General features: G+C 46.8%; 1 protein-coding gene and 1 long non-coding RNA gene across 2 annotated transcripts; both read right to left on the bottom strand.

The window, feature by feature from the left end:
* Positions 1–100: 100 nt before the first annotated feature.
* LOC120836270 lies at positions 101–1,859 on the bottom strand. The gene is made up of 5 exons (XR_005715383.2): positions 1,802–1,859; positions 1,598–1,722; positions 1,432–1,433; positions 1,273–1,364; positions 101–1,193 (listed from the first exon to the last, which is right to left on the bottom strand). It is a non-coding gene; the product is annotated as an uncharacterized LOC120836270 (long non-coding RNA).
* Positions 1,860–2,893: 1,034 nt separating this feature from the next.
* On the bottom strand, positions 2,894–8,403 carry LOC115317364. Its single transcript, XM_042291183.1, has 11 exons — positions 7,951–8,403; positions 6,196–6,452; positions 5,759–6,134; positions 5,021–5,194; positions 4,820–4,895; positions 4,597–4,707; positions 4,262–4,510; positions 4,033–4,204; positions 3,699–3,847; positions 3,397–3,618; positions 2,894–2,954 (listed from the first exon to the last, which is right to left on the bottom strand). The coding sequence occupies exons 1-10, from the start codon at positions 8,257–8,259 to the stop codon at positions 3,437–3,439; spliced, it is 2,055 nt and encodes a 684-aa protein (XP_042147117.1). The 5' UTR covers positions 8,260–8,403; the 3' UTR covers positions 2,894–2,954; positions 3,397–3,436.
* Positions 8,404–18,586: the final 10,183 nt, after the last annotated feature.

Raw genomic sequence — 18,586 nt, 5'->3', positions numbered from 1 at the left:
GTCAAGTTGTTGGAAAATTAATGCAGTTTATTTCAATCGTAAGGTTAGCGAATGTGCCTCACTTATTTGCAAGCAGGTCAATAATGACAGAAGACAAATGTTGCAGACGGGGGGAAAACCGTGGTGTAGACTGGAAAATGCAGCACTGTTTTTAAATTGCCATAAAAAACTTCTGTTAATATTTCCAGTGTTATATGCAACCACCCCACTTATGTTATTGCTGCATTACCAGCCTACCTCCTGGATGAAAACCCCATTTATTGGAAACACGGGCGGGCTGCCCCGCCTCGGTGCAGTCTCCACAGCATGTCCGCTCATCAGCACATGAAAAGAAAGATGGATAAGGCATTGTGTTACAGTCTTCAGAAAAGTGTCGGTTGGGTTCCGAAAATACTTCAATTTTCTAAAACTGCTGCGATGGGCTAAGCTTGTGAACTGGGGATGGGATCTCTGGTGCAGAACTACATGCTATTCAAAATAGCACTTGATCCGCCTTGATTGTGGTGTGCCCACAATGAATATGACAATACGGTCACCGATTTCCTCGATCTTGAAAGCTTGCACAAATTATAGCTAGGATCCTGCGTTCTTGAATTTAATTTTTTTTTTTAGCAAAATTAGAGGGTGTTTTTTTTTGTTTTGTTTTTTTGAACCATCAATTTGGAGCTTCCATTTATGTACGCAAAGTTCGGAGTCTTTCGGCATTTTCGATGAGGCAAATGAAAGGTAGAAAACAGCACTTTGTGAATTTAGCAAAGCAGTATTTTCATATGAGAGCGCCGTATTCATCTACTGTCGTAGAGGGCCTACCTCATTTTTATTATAAGGGGCTACATGGCAACGGAAGTTGACACTGCAATAAGAGGAGAATTGCAAAAATTGTTCGAAGATTCCGGGAAATATAAAGACTGGTGGGGGACCGAAAAATTGAGTTTTTCAAATGAATCTGAATCAGCAAAATTTTAACGGCTAGTGTTTTTTGGAGTTTATCAGGTTTATCTGAGAACGCAGAACCCTAATTACAGCTAATGGACTGGGAAGAATTATAGCACTGGCCTGTCCTCATCTCCTAATGCCTCTACTGTTGGCACTGATGTGCCAACAATAGAGGTGCACCATGCTGGGCTTGAAAAATCCGGCTTGAGAGGGCAGGTGCCAATGCTTGCATCTCTCCATTACGCTTGATCGTGGCCCTAAAATCAAGCATTATCAATAGAGGAGATCTGCATTTCTGTGAAAAATGATTGCAGACAGATCTAATGTCCTCCTTACTGTCGGTCAGGGTGTCCTAACGGAAAACAATGATCTATTTTGCAGCTCGGCTGTTTTCTCTTGGGTCTGTCTGCTTGCATTCGCCGTACGTTCTGCAAAACAAAGCGGTTATTGCCTACCATGGTAGTTTTCATTAGGACGAGGCTCCTGTGTGCTTACCACTGGCATCATGAAAGATAGAACGAGGTCTTTGCTTCCTGCTGCTGTCCACCTCGTTGACAGACTTTCCAGCCAACAGTGAAAATTCAGACTTGCATAATTACATTCCTAGACATTCCAAGTTGGGCTAGATGGGCGTTCACACTGAAGTTAGTGTCGTCCTCACCGCAAGTTGAGCTGTAGCCTTGAGTCTCGCTGTTTGGTGACTTTCCTGTGAGTCCGACATTGCCACCGGCTAAAGTTCCTTGCCCTCTTTTGAGAAAGGCATGCCATGACCAGCTTGATTAGGCCCTAAAATGGAACATTCTCATGAGGAGAGATCTGTATTTCTGTGAAAAATGATTGCAGACATATCTAATGTCCTCCTTACTGTCGGTCAGAGTGTCCTAACGGAAAACGATGATCCATTTTGCAGCTCGGCTGTTTTCTCTTGGGTCTGTCTGCTTGCATTCGCCGTACGTTCTGCAAAACAAAGCGGTTATTGCCTACCATGGTAGTTTTCATTAGGACGAGGCTCCTGTGTGCTTACCACTGGCAGCATGAAAGATCCAACCAGGTCTTTGCTCCCTGCTGCTGTCCGCCTCGTTGACAGACTTTCCAACCTACAGTGAAAATTCAGACTGTTGCATAATTACATTCCTAGACATTCCAAGTTGGGCTAGATGGGCGTTCACACTGAAGTTAGTGTCGTCCTCACCGCAAGTTGAGCTGTAGCCTTGAATCTCGCTGTTTTGTGACTTTTCTGTACTTCGACATTGCCACCGGCTAAAGTTACTTGCCCTCTTTTGAGATAGGCATGCCATGACCAGCTTGATTAGGCCCTAAAATGGAACATTCTCATGAGGAGAGATCTGTATTTCTGTGAAAAATGATTGCGGACAGATCTAATGTCCTCCTTACTGTCGGTCAGGGTGTCCTAACGGAAAACGATGATCCATTTTGCAGCTCGGCTGTTTTCTCCTGGGTCTGTCTGCTTGCATTCGCCGTATGTTCTGCAAAACAAAGCGGTTATTGCCTACCATGGTAGTTTTCATTAGGACGAGGCTCCTGTGTGCTTACCACTGGCAGCATGAAAGATCCAACCAGGTCTTTGCTGCCTGCTGCTGTCCGCCTCGTTGACAGACTTTCCAACCTACAGTGACAATTCAGACGGTTGCATAATTACATTCCTAGACATTCCAAGTTGGGCTAGATGGGCGTTCACACTGAAGTTAGTGTCGTCCTCACCGCAAGTTGAGCTGTAGCCTTGAGTCTCGCTGTTTGGTGACTTTTCTGTGACTCCGACATTGCCACCGGCTAAAGTTCCTTGCCCTGTTTCGAGATAGGCATGCCATGACCAGCTTGATTAGGCCCTAAAATGGAACATTCTCATGAGGAGAGATCTGCATTTCTGTGAAAAATGATTGCAGACAGATCTAACTTCCTCCTTACTGTCGGTCAGGGTGTCCTAATGGAAAATGGTGAACCATTTTGCAGCTCGGCTGTTTTCTCTTGGGTCTGTCTGCTTGCATTCGCCGTACGTCCTGCAAAACAAAGCGGTTGCTTACCATGCAAGGCTGTATTAGGACCAGGGTGTAAGATAGACAGGTGGGGAAACGAGAGCCAAATGAGCGACCGGATTGTGTACCCCTCGGTTTTCTTTTTTTCTGTGGCGCCATCGATGTGGAGCACCGCAAACTCTCACTCCAGGTGGGCGACTGGCTAAACTGACGGAGATGGTTTCTCGTGGATTTTCAATAAAGACTGTCGTGCTCTCTGTTTATTTTGCGCACTCTCCCATAAAGTTCCATGCAAATCCGATTCCGATTTTTTTCCTCTCGCCGCAGCGCCATCTGTTGCAAATCGGGGGTACCCGCAAGCAGACGAGTACACAATCCGGTCACGGCGCTGCGGTAGGCTTCTATGGGCCGTTTCCCCACCTGCTTATCCTGCACCCTGATTAGGACCAAGGTCCTGTGTGCTTACCTGCGGCAGCATGGAAGTCCCGACCAGGGATTTGATGCCGTTACTGGGGACTGTGGCCGAACCTGGACATTCGTGCTGCCACGAGTTCCTCTTTTGGAGGCCTTGTGTAGGCTGCAGTCATCGGTGCCGGGAAGACGACGGTGTTGGCCCTCGATGCAGCAGCCAGGGACCGCCACTGTTTGCTGCTCTCCATTGCCTCCTTGATGAGCTTTCCAACATACTCTAGAATTCAAACCTTTGCATGATAACATTCCTAGGCTCTCTGGACAAGGCATTCACACTGCAGTTAGTGTTATACTCACTGTAAGTGGGATCCGTAATCTCTGGTCGTGCTGTGTGGTGGCCCTTTCGTGCTTTTGATGTTACGACCGACCAACGTGGCTTGCCCTCTCGTGTGACGGCTTGGCAGCGGTTTGAGTTTTCGTTGAAATGGAGGATTGCAAGTCGAGTCCTGCAAGATGGTTACATTTCAGTGATGGTAAAGTGTGCCACTTACAAAGAGTGGTTATTCTGGCATCAATCCAATTCCATTATCTGATCATTAGGAAGAGACTGTCAGGTTTGTCGCATTGTAACCAATGGACTGGATGAAAGTGTCCAAAACAAGGAAATGTGATTGTAAATTGGTTGACTTACTTTGCAAGCATGCCTTCTGGGCTGAAAGCCTGGGACTTCGGGGCGAAGTCTATCAGGACGCTGTAGAACGCCTCCAAAGCATATGTCTGGCCATGTGGAGACATCTGTGCAAGGTCCTTCAGGAGCAGTTTGTTGCCAGTGATGCTCTTGAATTGGTTGTAGGCCTGCGAGTCTGAGGATGATACAAGTTTTAGAAAAACCACCTTCATTTGGAAGAACAAAAACATACTGGGATCCATCCATGGTCGTGTTGGCTCTGGCATGTCACCATGGAGGCACCTTCCATAGGTTCCTTCGTGCCCCGAGTGTTTGTTGATGACATGGTTGTGCATGCTGAGCCAGATGTCGATGAGCAGCTTCTCGTCGCCTCCTGCAGCCCTTGCTGACCAGTACATATGGTTTGTAGCTGTCTGGATCCAGATTTGCAGGTCTTGGCATCCAGCCCGTTTGCTTGCTGCTGTCAGCTTCTTTTTCACACCTAAAATTCAGAGTCGTGTCAGGGAAACCTGCAGCGTGATCGCTGGAAAATAAAGGCTACACGAATGGCCTGTTAGGATTGCTTACTTTTGGAGATGTGCCATATGTCAAAGAAGTGGTCAATCCCGGGTTCGTACGTCTTCATGTGCTTTCGTGTGGCAGGGTGACGGTCAGTCACCAACGATCGGATCTTGATACCTGCACCATTAGGTTTCCGAAGATAGCAAAAGAATAAGTGATTATGCCAATTTGAACAGAGTGCCTGAAAGGCCGCCGAGTAGTGATATACATGAACTAAGCATGAACATACCTTTCTCCTTGAAGAATTGCAGCTGCTTGAGGAGGCCCTCCTTCTCCATGTTGACACTGGCCATGGCCTGTTCAGACTAAAAAAAGGTGTGAAATGAATATTTTACCAAAATAGTGCATAGCAGTGAAGTAACTGATGACATAACACAAGAGAAAGATTATGAGATTGTTGCAACTGGTTCACGTAAATTCGACTACTTGCCTCTTTTAGCTGGACCTGGACAGAGTGTAGAATCTTGTTGATTTGCTCGACGTGGACTGTGTACGTCAGGTACTTGGCACAGAACCCAGGGGAGTCAAATCTCCCGCCAGCAGAGATGTCCACCTCTTTGTTCTGCAACTCGTTGAGAAGTTCTTGTTGCTCTTGCAGCCAGACCTGTTCATGCAGATAAATATTGCTTTAGAAAGGCATGGAGCATACTACAATAGTCCCATCTGTTTATGTATGCATAGTGTAGTGTTGTAGAATGAATGACTGAGTGAAAGAAAAAGGAAAGCACAATGCAGCGAGTTTGAATGTGACTTAGATTGTGCTAGGTTGTGATTTGTGTTTTTATGTTTGTGTATTTCATAAAAGAGGCAGCAGGCCGCCCGTTACCTCGAAGCTGCCCTACCCTTTTCCATTCTGACAACCACCCTCTGTCTCTTGACTCTCACGGGGAACCTGACTCACTCAACCCAATGCCAGACAGGGAACTGCCCCAGGATACTACACATAGCAGAAATAAATTAAAGTATCGTGGATTTAGTAGCCCATGGCACATATGTAACATGATGTATAAAATTTTATCTCTTAGCACTATACCATTGAAGTGGAATACTACAAGAAGATATTTATTCATTTAACCGAAGTGTGACTGGGGCTCCAGTTTTGTACCTCATTGGAAAATTGGGTATATGGGAAAAAAATGCAGTTGCAGTGTCCCGGAATATTGCTCACCTTGTGGATTGCAGGTAGAGCGAAGGCCTTCCGATGCTCGTAGAAGCTCGAGTCGGAGATGACCTGCACGTTCATATGGCGTAGCATCCGCAGCGTAGGGGCAATCTTCACTCCAGAGAAGACCAGGTGGCTGGTCAGCAGTATGTTCCCTGCTGGTCTGCCGTTGACGATGGGCTGGCTTTTCCATGTGCGCACGTGCTCCACAGGGCAGATGCTGTAGACTGTGATCAGTGTGCCGGTAGTTTCGATCGTTGTTTGGCACAGTCTTGAGCACTCTTGGCACGTCTTGAAAAGCTCCCTTAGGCAGCTCTCGAACACCAGAAACTGGCGCTCTTCTTCTGGTGGTGGTGGTGGAGCTGATGCACCATGCTCGATTCTGAAATGGGATCATGTGAAGCATTCTTTACAGATTCTATGTGTTTATATGCACAACTTACCTCTCGTAATCCTCGCTGTGAGACGGAGAGTAGGTTGCGTCAGAGTCTGGCATGTTGCTGGGAACAGGAGATGTGCATTCATATGGCACCCCACTGCTACAAGTGGAGAAGGCAGACTCGGGTGGATGCGACTGTGCAGGCACGTCTGCGACAGGGACAGGTGGCACCACTGCAGGGATGTTTGTTTCAGCAGTACAGTCCCTGAGGGTCATTTCTGCCTCGCAGGGTGCAGGCAGTCCAGTTGCCGAGGCCTGAGTCTGCAAAGGGCACTGTTTATTACACATTTCATATTTTTAAAATTAAAGGGTGCAACTCGAGCACTCCACACAATGCCGTCACCGCGGCAAACATCCTTGATGCCTAGTTTTTTAGCTGATGGCAAACATCCATGAATTGTTTTGTAGCCTTTCCATAGCTTAGAATTTCATGCACTCAACCAAAGCTCTCACTGTAATACAAATCTAAGGGATGCCTCACTCTTTATATTTGTTTTTATAACTTACATTACCATCTATATTTTCAGTCTCTAGCTCAGCAACAATCAATGTTCATGTCGCGATATGATGTCACATTACATACATACGTAAAGCTGCAGCTTGACATGTATTTACCAACCACTGAAGGAAATGCAACCAACGAGCACTTATAGCCGCAAGTGGGAAACATACAGCAACTGCCATGAGTTCTCAGTGTCCAGAAGTGCCACCAAGCAACAAAATCATGGCGTGCATTTGCTATGTGCATACAAATTTGCAAACGCGGGTTTGCACGCAATCGTGGGTGCAGGATTGTGAGAAGAAAAAAAAAAAACTGAGTTTGCTCACAAGAGTAGATATAAAAGAAAACCTGCTTGTTAGTAGTCACGGACACTTGGAACTTTGCTAAGCTGATACGAAAGGGTTCCTGTCTGTAAACAAGCTGGGAAAACATGTATTGACTTTGGGTGGGTCAATAGCAGAGGGGGGTGGTGATGGTGGTACCATTAGAGGCGATTTATGACTCTGTCCTTTTATCTTATTTGTTCGTGTTTTCTTTTTACAAATGAGTTCGATCCTGCAGATGGTGCATGCTGATAGGGTTCTTCGTTTTCGGGTAAAACCCGATAATACCTAATTTTTCTCCCCCGAATAGTTCTGATGAAAATCGGGTTAAACCCGATTTCTCCCCGAAAAGCAGTGTTGAAATCACCTGACTTGATAGAAAATATGAACCATTCTGGATCTGTTTAATTCCTTGGTCATCAGTTGATGGTTACAATTTTCTTCGATTTGCGTGACCTCCGCAAAGATTCACTTCAGAGCCGATCAGAAGGTAGAAACATATCCTATGCCTATATAATATATTTTGTTTACTTTTGTTCATGTAAATAACACATTGCACGTATTTGTAATTGATAAAGAAATCCCGAAAAAAAATCCGAATTTCGGAATGGTTTCTGGAAAAACCCGATTTCTTCCCGATTATCGCCCGGAAAAATAGCGCCCGATTTTTACCCCCCCGATTTTTGAAAAATATAAAACCCGAAAATGAAAACCCCATGCACCGCACCATTCGCGCGATAAGCTCTCGAACCGCTAGTCCGGAACATTAGGCACCACTGATCGACTTGACGAATGCCATGTGGATTCCCATGTTACACAAATGCCTCCTCAGTTCTTAGTTCAGAATATAGATACCAGAAGCAGCCGCACTGCGCAACGCAGAATGCCATGTTCGTGACACTCCCAAAAATATTTGAGCCATCGAAAAACTCACCACGACTTTTTGGCGCTTTGGGGGAGGATCGTCGGTCTCATCGGCGACGGGAAGCAGAAGCGTCGGCACAGCATCTGATCGAAGACGGGAACGACGCAGGTCGTCCTTTCGGAAAGCAGTCGGCTCGAAATGTTCGGCACAAAAACGGGGAATGAGAGGCAGGTTCTCGATGTCGTGCCCTCGCCCGGCGCAGCGTAACCACGCAGTCCTTCGTGGTTCTTTCTCCGGCAAAGAGAAGAATCGCAAGCCCTTGCGAACGTTCTTCCCAGTTTGATGGCGGCACGTCTTGACGAAACAAACGTTCGGCATTTCAGGGAAATCGCTCACTCAAAGGATAAAAGAAACTACTGCAATACGCAGTCGCATTCCACAGATGACAAGGAAAAGTTTGACTCATTCACGTGGAAGGATCGCAAAGCTGGCTTCGGAGTCGGGATCCACGGGAAGAAGGAACACGTGTGTCGCAAACGCACGCTTGCACACGCCCCGGGAAGCAGACGACCCGACGCGCCGACGCATCACCCCCTAGCAACAAGCTTGCGGGGAGAAAACATAGTTCGCTGGCTTTGGAACGATAATTGCAAACTATGTTTCCCGCACCACAATCAGTTTACGTTTTTCTCAAACTCTAATTTACAACAAGCTTAAAAAGTATTGCAATAATAACGTTCGCATTCACCGCGAGATGCAGCATTTCCATTGGTCAAGTTTTAGCGATGGCCAGGGAATGGGCGATTGTCTTTCAAGAGAAAATAGTAACGATATATTTCTACTGCCATTTACTTAATAAACGGTTTTGTTCTCTAAAACTTTGTATACATATTAACTTGCACCTACTACGCAATATAACAACATAAACAGACGATCGCAGAAAGCTCCGGAGGGCACCTTTAATAGTTTTGTCGGAGCCCACGTTAATCTTCAGACATCGACGTGGTGAGACTTCCTGGAAGCCGTTCTCGCCGACGGCTGCACTGGCCGCCCTCGTGGAGCACTCTGCGCCAGCTGCGTCTCGATGATCCGAGCGCGCTGTCAGGAGTCCGGCTGCGTCGGCACCAGCCAACCCACCCCCCAGCCTAGGTTGACGTTGACGCAGGTCACCGTTTTTGAGTTGCCTTGCTATGCTGATATCTGCGCCTCGCTCGATGATCGTTTTAACTTTCTTCATTCAATGGAAGGCCAAACACGGGTAGGCATTGCAGCAGATGATAACGAACATAGTCGGTATCACATGTACTTGCAGAGATCTACCATCTGTAAGAAGTGGACCAGAATGCGAGCGGCAGCCGACGGAACTTTTACGTGCACATTCGCGTTATATGCGGACTAAATCGTAATTTTAAACGAGAAATCAAACGCATACTTGACTGAACGCGTGACGTTACGTGTCTTGTAGTGGTCCCGCTCTATTTCAAAAGTGAGAATGCTCACGAACTGCGTAGAGAGCTCACAAACCGCTGCATAAGCCCTGTTCCACATAGACTCGACGGGTGAAGAAGGCGGCAATATGGTGGCTCCGCTAGCAGACGACACAGTCGTCTCCACTCGAGGACGGCGCCAGCCAGTGACATTGAGGCACTCTAGAAGACACAGCTACGCGGCACCATCTATGCGGTGAGCCTGAAAATGAATTAAACTTGACAGAAGGTTTTGCGGTATTTGCGAGGCCAAATACGCCACTACTTATACAAAATAGACGTTTATAACACAAAGAAATTTTTGAAGCCAAAGAAAAAAAATATGGAGGACGGCAAGAGGTTTCAACGGTTTCAAGGCACACGGTCACCAAATGTCGCAGATGTGGCAACCAGCTTTAAGCTTAGCGAGGCCACGCACAAAAGGACAAGACGGCTTTTGACTTTCCGTCTTTATTTTTTAGACGCTTCCCCTTTTTTCTCCTCTCTCTCTCTTTCATGCATCTCTTGCATGAAAGAGATGCGTGTAAGAACATGTTTTTCGCTCAAGTCCAGAGGCATTCTGGGAACAGCCGTTGAAACTAAAATGGATGTCCAATAATCTTGGCCTTGGTTTTCATCAGAGCCCCAGAAAAAACACAGCAAAAACAACTACTGCAACAACAACAAGACAATAACATTATTTTTCCTCTCTTATGAAACCAGGGGCATTCTTTTAGGACCTGCTTCGATTTTTCTTTAGGGACCACACCCACGCCGGAACGAGGTCCTCCAAGCCTAGCGCGCACAACACCGCCTTCGCCAGAGCCTTGGACATCAGGTTCCAGGCATAAAGGGAACGAGTTGCCGCAAGACACCCACTTGCTGGCGAAAGAGGCGCGAGTTTTGCCGCCAAAGAGAATCCGAAAGGTAGAGGGGGAACCGACAACAATAGATGCAAAGGGAGAAAGAAAAATACGCGCGAAACTAAGGAACTTACAAAACAACATAAAGGAAAGGTCGCTGAAATTCTTGACGGCGTTTTTCACGGCTTTTTTTTTTAAATATATTCATTCGAATTAGAATCAGACACCTTGCAATGGCACGGGCGAGCGTTCAAATCAAAGTGCCTTGGTCTTAAAAAAATAGAAAAAGAGCGTGCTTCCTAGTATTTGTTATCTCACGTATTCGGGTCTCATTTTCCGTAATGCCTTTCCATTATACCTACTTTGCCTTTTTTCCATTTGCTTTGTACATATAGAAAATATTGAAAGACCCTGCCTGAAAATGCCGGACCCCATTTGTTTGTTCGGAGAACATTCATAAATAAAAAAGCCGCTGTCAGAAAAAAAAAAACGCAAAAAAAAAAAAAAATCAATTAGGCATTTTTATATTCAAAGGGGAGAAAGTTTGCCCTCTCCATTCGTGGTAGTATTTACTTTCAACACGCTAGATGACTGCCCCCAGACATCCAAAAACTAAACACAGATGTGAAGGAAGAGCAAGGCTTTCACTTGGATTACACGTCTCCGTCGTACTCCTTGGCGAGGTTCTCTGCTAACCAGGCGCATGTTCAAGATGCTCACATCTCTCGTCTTCGTCTTGTTCGTTCACCCAATGACTGTTGCAGCACTGGGCTCCAGACAAGACGATGTGCATCTCGTGCTTCCGAATGACACATACGTAGACATTCTCTGCGCAAGTGGAAACATGGACAACTTCCTCTTCCGGCGCAGAATCGGAACCGTCCTCAGAGCAAGCTACTGGTGCAGCTCCTGGTCAGTTTACTTGAAGCACCTCCATGACATCACTGCGGACAACACCAAGCGGGTGGCTGTTATTCCTGAGTCCTTGTGGAAGGGTAGTTTTTCGCGCTTACTTTTTCCCGACGACCTTTTGTCCTGTTGGTTTATTCTTTCTGAGAAAATGCACTTATCTTACGTTCGGGATCATGAAAGCCCGAGCCAATCTATTTATTATTTACGCGCGAATCTGGACAGCCTCAGCATTTTACAGCGCTTAGTGTGGAACTGCACCGGCAGCAGCTACATGAACCTGAATGAAGGTTCAGCCGTACAGGAGCCGAGCTTTTCAGCTGCCCAAACTTGGCAGCTGCTCCGGAACCCAAGCTTCGTCCTTGGTTGTGTGCTACTTAATTGCTCCATCCCGGAAAAGAATATTGTCGTAAAATCTTTGGAGTGGCTTGGTGTCAATTACAGAACAATCATTGTGAACAGCAAGCACTGGATTACAGACGTCAGAGAGCGCAGAATAGACATTATGGTCCAAAAAGTTGCGTGCGACGTACACCGCTGGCGGTTGATCCACTTTCCCGGCATCTTGCACTGCGGAAGGGCCGTATTCTACACGGTCCGTAAACCTTCACGCCGGGCAGATGAGTTGCTGCGAGAAGCACCGTCTACCTTCTTCGCCCTTTTGTTCCTCTCGATAGTCGCCTGTGCACTAGGCTTCTGTCTGATCAATTACTGCTCGGGAAGGCAGCCGCTCAAGGGAATTCAAGAAGTGGCGTTGGTTTTCGTCTCAACGGCAATGCTCTTCTCATATCCCATACCCCAGCGGTTCGAACGCGTTCTGGCTGGACGCATCGTGCTCTTCTGCTGGATGGTCGGCGGATTCTCGCTCGCCACTTACTTGCAGAGCCTGTTGACCTCTAGCCTGAGTTCCGGATATGGCTGGGACGCCGACGACACCATAGACAAGCTCTACCCCAAGCTCGCCTCTGGGAAAGTGCTGCCCTGTGTGATAAGAGGCAAATTCATGTACCATCAACTGCAATCAGAAAACAAGCAGGGCATCATCGACGCCATCGCGGCCGCCCAGCAACGATCGCCCAACAAGAATTCTACTCTATGCGACACCATAGACGGCTGCAGAGATAAGGTTCTCAGAGGAAGCCACGTGTTTCTCTCGGAAGATTTCGGGGAAACCGCCTGGGAATGCTTGGCAACATGGTGACTGTTGGGAAAGAAACTATCTACACGCTCTACATGAGCACCCCCGTGCGAAAGAACTTCCCGCTGCGAGCCATTTACGGCCGATTGGTGACAAGAATATTCGAGACTAATTTGCAAACCGATGAGATGAAGGTACTGAAATGGAGCTGTTCCCGCTTTAGGGACGTTGATATCTCCCCGGTACCATATGACTTCACACAGTTCCTTTGGTTTTACTACATATGTCGCGGTGCGGCTGTAGTTGTATTAGCGCTAGAGGTATTATTTTCCGTATACGCCAACGGATTTCTTACCAAAAAAAAGCCGGAGTCTGCCCACACCAGGCGTGGGCACTGCACGTGCGGAGGATCTAGAGTCGCGAGAGGAGAAGCGCCCGCGGATGCGCAGCGGGTTGATGTCAGAGCCGGGCGTTGGTCGATATTCCGAAGAACGTAAACGTTGTTGTTCGTTGGCAGCTGAACTCTGGTGTGCGCCGTGAGGCCAGCACATACATCGTCCGCATAGTGTCAGGGCTGACTGAGTACTTGTAATCAATAATATTTTGTTGTAGTTTTGTAATGCCTGAATTGCTGTTCGTATTGGTAACGCTTTTGAAGGGCGAGAGAATGGCATTTTGCACCCAATTTCTTGAAATGGATTACTTTTTCCATTAGGGCTCGGTTGTTGATCCGATCGCAATTAGTTCCCCACGAGAAACACCAATGTCCAGGTTGGCTTTTGAGTGCCTCAGCTAGGTCTGCACAGCCCAGCACTGCTCACGCACGTCGCTTTGGAAAGCGAGCTGAGCAAGTGTTGTGTGTACGAACACTCAAAGTGGCACCGGCCAGAAGCCTTGTATTGGAATGGATTGTGCAAGAGTAGGTGGCACAGAACTTGAGAGATAATAGAGAGTTTTAGAATATGGCGCCACAAAGAAATAGGGGCTCACCACTGCGCATGGGCAGAACCCAAAATCCGTTTGGGGTTTTGGTTTGCCGCTCGCCCCCAACGCGAAATTCAAGTAAAAGCGTGGGGCCCCTAATTGCTTGGGGCCGGGTTGAGTCGGCAACATGGCGGCGCCCTTTCCGCTCCTTTCGGAGAAAATTCTTCATGGTCGCTACAATATTAGCCGATTTCATTGCCATTAACCAAAGAACGAGGGAGATTACGGAGGCTTTTCTCATCCCCCAGTACGAGGAAAATATGTGTGTCAGTTCGCCGTCCATCGCCTTGTTTCGCAGCGCGATTGCTTACATTTTTTCTTACGAAGCAAGACTTTAATCACATTGGTAAAATCGTCGGTGCTTTGTGTTTTGAGGGTTCGACGGTTTCATGTTTGTTCTAATTAAAATTCAGTTGTTAGTGAGCACTTGTCTTGTACATTCCTCTCACTCGTCCTTCGTCTAATTTTTGGTCGTAATTGTACGAAAATAGCGCGCCGTTATAACGGGGAAGAAAAAATCGTAACGGTCACGAGTGATTTTATTACTTCCACACGTAATCAGATCCTTTTTGTGATTGCTTCTTAAGGTATTTAAAAGATTACAAAATGAATAATTGCTATGAGTGTACCGGGGAAATCTGGGTAATTGTCACTGTAATTAATTACAATTTAGCTTCGAGTAATTGTAAATGCAATTCCTTACTTTTTTCAGTAATGTGAGCAAGTGTGGAACTTCGCGTACAGGCGCTGCAGCATGATGGAGTTTATAGACATGGTGTTAGTATAATTTATGTCAAAGAGTTCGGGAACATGTTACCCATGACATCTTGAAAGACGAAGGATATATATATCCCAGGCAGCACCGAGTTCTGGGCCAAAACTTGGCTCGCGTCTGGCAGTTTAGGGCATTAAAAAGCCCGAAGAAGCCAAAGTAGTGCCAAACCTGACCTCCCTTGGCAACAGTCTGGGTATCTTGGCCCTAATTCGCCAAACAAGTGCCAAACTTAGGCTTCGCTGCCGAATAGTTCGGCTGTCGTCTGGCATCTTCGGGCCTAAATCGCCTAAAAAATGCCAGATTTAGGCTTACTGCCCGGTAGTTCGGTAGATCTTTGGCATTTTTGGGCCTAAATCGCGAAACTAATGCCGAAGTTAGGCTTCACTTTTTGATAGTTCGGCTATCACCTGGCACATTCGGGCCAAAATCGCCACAGATGTGCCAGAGTTAGGCTTACTACCTTGTAGTTCGGCAGAGCTTTGGCATTTTTGGGCCAAAATCGCCGAACTAATGCCAAAGTTAGGCTTCACTTTTTGACAGTTCGGCTGTCACCTGGCACATTCGGGCCAAAATCGCCAGAGATGTGCCAGAGTTAGGCTTACTACCTTGTAGTTCGGCAGAGCTTTGGCATTTTCGGGCCAAAATCGCCAAACTTATGCCAAAGTTAGGCTTCACTTTTTCACAGTTTCGCTGTCACCTGGCACATTCGGGCCAAAATCGCCACAAATGTGCCAGAGTTAGGCTTACTACCTTAAAGTTCGGTTGAGATCTGGCATCTTTGGGCCCAAGTCGCCAAACGAGCGCCCAAGTTAGGCTTCGCTGCCCGATAGTTTGGCTGTGATCTGGCAGCTGCGGGCCAAAGTTGCCAAACAAGTGCCAGAACTAGGCTTACTGCCTTGGAGTTCGGCTGATGAAATATTTCATGTACGCGGGTGGTCTTCATCTTAATTAAATAGAAATCAAGTTTTATTCGGCTGGCAACTTTATCTTATTTTGGGTGTCTCTTGATTTCTGCAGTCCAAAGTTTGGCTGAATGTTTTGACGCGGCTGGAGCAGGCTTTGCAAACGCAAATCGTGCCAGATGTAGCACTCGCGCGTAGGTACACAAGCCAATATCGGGGCGCGCCGTGAAACTGGTTCGACATTATGGCGCGTTCACACCGGCGATCCGATCTAGTCGCGCCATAACTTTCATCGCAAAAGCCACCATCGCGGGCAAAAAGTGACGGGTTTTGAGCAGTCGCTTGCTGACCCGACTTTTTACGATGCACTCTAGTCGCGGAGAGGCCGAGCCAACCAACGGCGTTCGGAGCGAGAGTTTTTGAGAAGCGACTCGCCAACGAAGGCGTTGGACTCGCTCATCGCGCACGCCAAATTGACCAACTAATTACTTTTATTTATTTATTTATTTTTTTGCGATGCGATTTAGTTGGATCGCGCGACTGCTTACATCCCCGGTGTGAATCCGCCTTTACAGAAAGTGCTGTCAATGAGCTAACACTGCGCAAGACGGATGTACGCACGTTTCCACAAGAGATATCATTATTAGGCGGCGCATTGCAAAAGCGAGCGTGGCTCTGTGCGTGTCTTGCATTGTGATTGAGCACTGTCAAATCCTAGCGATAACAAAGAGCGGAAACGACCGGGCCTCCGTGGCGCGGCTCCCGCATCACACTTGGGGAATGAAAATAAAATCCTGGAAATTGTACTATTTTAGCGTGTTGATACTTTTAAAACATTAAAAGTGGAGACACAAAAGGGACGATACAGACAGGACAATCTGAACTTTAAAGGCCGCTGTACAAACGGGACGTTCTACAGAGAAGAACCTTCTCTCCCGAAGCTAGGGGACGGGGAGGGAAAGGGCCATCGTTGGGTGGACAGAGCGTCTAGAGAATGGGATTAGCCTCGGGGCGAGCCATCCTCTCGAGAGGGAGTGGGGACGGAACAAAGCTGCCGTGGGGTTCCGGCTAAAAGGTGGAAGAAAGTCTGTCAAACGGCGACCTCGGATCCGAGGACGGGCACGTTAGAGAATTTGAAAAAAGCTGCTTGATTAGCCGGACGACCCAGTGCGGTCTACTGGTTCTAGAAGGTGACTCGGATGAAGAAAACTCGTTTTCCTCGAAAACTCTAAAAGCATTCTGGACGTGAACTCTTGCCACAAATAAAAATAACACATGCATGAAAAACTACGAAGGCAACTAAGCTTTCTCCTATGATGGGAGAATGCGTGAGCATTACAGGCAGAGTTATGTTGGCGCAACTTGCAATAAAGAAAGACAAAAAAAGTTATGTTGGCGCAACGGACAGCGCGCTAGTTTCACGATCAAGCGGGTCTAGCTTCGAAACCGGGCTGGTTTTTTTTCTCGTGTTCTTTTTTTTATTTCGTTTATTTATTTATTTTTTTGTTTGGTCACGTTACAAGAAAAATCACATGAACAGAATTTTTTTTTTTGGCCACGTCACAAGATTTTTTTTTATTTCTCCTTTCCTTCAGTCTTTCTTTTTTTTTTTTTTTCCTTTTTTTCGGTTTACGCTTCCTATCTCAAAACTCTTTGCACCTATTTCGCGTTAAATTGGCGTTAGCCAAATCTTTTTTTTTTATGGCAGGGAATTCTGCCGTACGTACCTTATGTTACTATTACCAACACTGGCTTGCAATTTCTGCTATCCAAAGGACTGGACTATGCCCTTGCTCTACGGTACGTTCCAAAACGTGACTTCATAATTGAAATTGAAGAGAAACTCAGACATGTGCACGATGTCACAGGGGTAAATTTCGCGAGAAGCCGCGTTGTCAGTGTTTCGAACAATGTGAAACCGGCCGGGTCAAATTTAGATCAACAAGAACGCATTGCTCTTAATGAGTTGAAGTCAGACAGCTCCATCATGACTTTAAAGGCCGACGAAGGAAAGGGAACCGTTGTTCTTGATAGGGATGACTACATGAAGAAGATGTATGAAGTTATAAATGACAGTCGCTATTTCGTGAGGCTATCAAGAGATCCCGCTGCTAAGTCCGAAAGAGAGTTAGCTGACCACCTTCGAGAGCTGAAAAAGAAAGGACGCATCAGTGATGACCTATACCGTCGTCTCTTCTCCTTTGACGCCGCGACACCCAAGATGTATGGACTCCCCAAAATTCACAAACCGGGTTGCGCCCTACGCCCGATTGTATATGTTATTGGTTCATCCACTTACAGCCTTTCCAAATATCTGCTTATGATTCTGAGCCCTCTTACGGGAAACAATGAGTTTAGCGTCCGGAATTCCCGTGACTTTGTTGAACTTATACGCGCTCAGACCCTGCTACCGCACGAGGCTATGGTATCCTTTGATGTGATTTCATTATTTACGAATGTCCCCAACGCCCTGGCGGTTGATGTCGCCCGTGACCGGTTGTTGGCAGACCAGTCGTTGTCCACTCGCACAACCCTCCTTGTTGATGACGTTATACTCCTTTTGCGTTTTTGTCTCAACCAGTGTAATTTTAGTTTTAATGGGGACATATATCATCAGGTCAGCGGATGCCCTATGGGGAGTCCAGTTTCCGTAACCGTCTCGAATCTCGTCATGGAATATGTTGAGGAAAAGGTAATGTCTGGCATTGATTTCCCCGTGAAGATCTACCGTCGCTATGTCGATGACACTTTTGTAATAGTTAACAGAGAGAACGTAACCGATTTTCACCGCAATTTGAATAGTGTCCACCCCTCAATTCAGTTCACCTGCGAACATGAAACCGATAGTACCTTGCCGTTTTTATATGTACGTGTCCATAGAACTAGTGAATCTTTCTTTAAGATGGAGACATCCGTATATGGTAAACCATGTGACAGACAAAACTTTCTTGACTACCACTCTCATCGCCCTACTCAACACAAAAGCTCAGTTGTAAGATCGTTGCCTTCATCGTTCAGAAACAGTCCCATCTAACTCAACACTTAGCGATCAAGAACTTAGCCATGTGCGGGAGGCTTTGAAGAAACGTAACTACCCCGACCGGTTTATCAATCGCGTTAAGGGACAAATGTCCCCTCGGCGCCCGGATCGAGCCGAACGAACACGTGACGTCGTGTGCATCCCGTACGTTAAGGGAGTTTCGGAGGCATTGGGACGCGCCCTTAGGCCGTTCGGGGTACGAACTGTATGCAAACCCTACAGAACAATTGCCAATATTATCTCCAAGCCAAAAGACCCGACCCCGCCAGAGGCAGAAAGTTTCGTGATCTACCAGGTGCAGTGCAAGGAATGTGACGCTTCCTACATTGGAGAGACGGAACGAAAAAGAAAAACAAGACTAAAAGAACACGCACGGGATGTCGCCAATTCCACGAACGCCACCCGCTTCAAGTCCGAACTCGTCGACCATGCATGGACGTCAGGACACCAACTTGACTTTGACAAGGCGAGGGATAAAAGGTGGGGACTGAGGAAGCTGCTGGAATCTTGGTTCATCCAGAACGACAAACGCGGAAGTGATTCATCGCTGGTAAACAAGAACCGTGGCCCCCGCCGGACGTGTACACAAACTTTATGCCTAAATAGCCGAACTTTTTTGTGCGACTCT

Source organism: Ixodes scapularis, unplaced genomic scaffold, assembly GCF_016920785.2.
Source record: "Ixodes scapularis isolate PalLabHiFi unplaced genomic scaffold, ASM1692078v2 PGA_scaffold28__5_contigs__length_5199819, whole genome shotgun sequence".
Taxonomy (NCBI): Eukaryota; Metazoa; Arthropoda; class Arachnida; order Ixodida; family Ixodidae; genus Ixodes; species Ixodes scapularis.
The sequence above is the reverse complement of the archived record's forward strand: the minus strand, read 5'-3'. Positions and strand labels throughout refer to the sequence as shown.

What these genes read in the sequence shown, in the direction of transcription:
- LOC115317364 (XM_042291183.1), bottom strand. Translation starts at nt 8,259, where the DNA reads ATGCCGAACGTTTGTTTCGTCAAGACGTGCCGCCATCAAACTGGGAAG. An exon ending in TCCAGGTCCAGCTAAAAGAG is followed by an intron (nt 4,896 to 5,020) that starts GCAAGTAGTCGA and finishes ACCTTTTTTTAG; the next exon opens with TCTGAACAGGCCATGGCCAG. An exon ending in CCAGAAGGCATGCTTGCAAA is followed by an intron (nt 3,848 to 4,032) that starts GTAAGTCAACCA and finishes ACCATCTTGCAG; the next exon opens with GACTCGACTTGCAATCCTCC.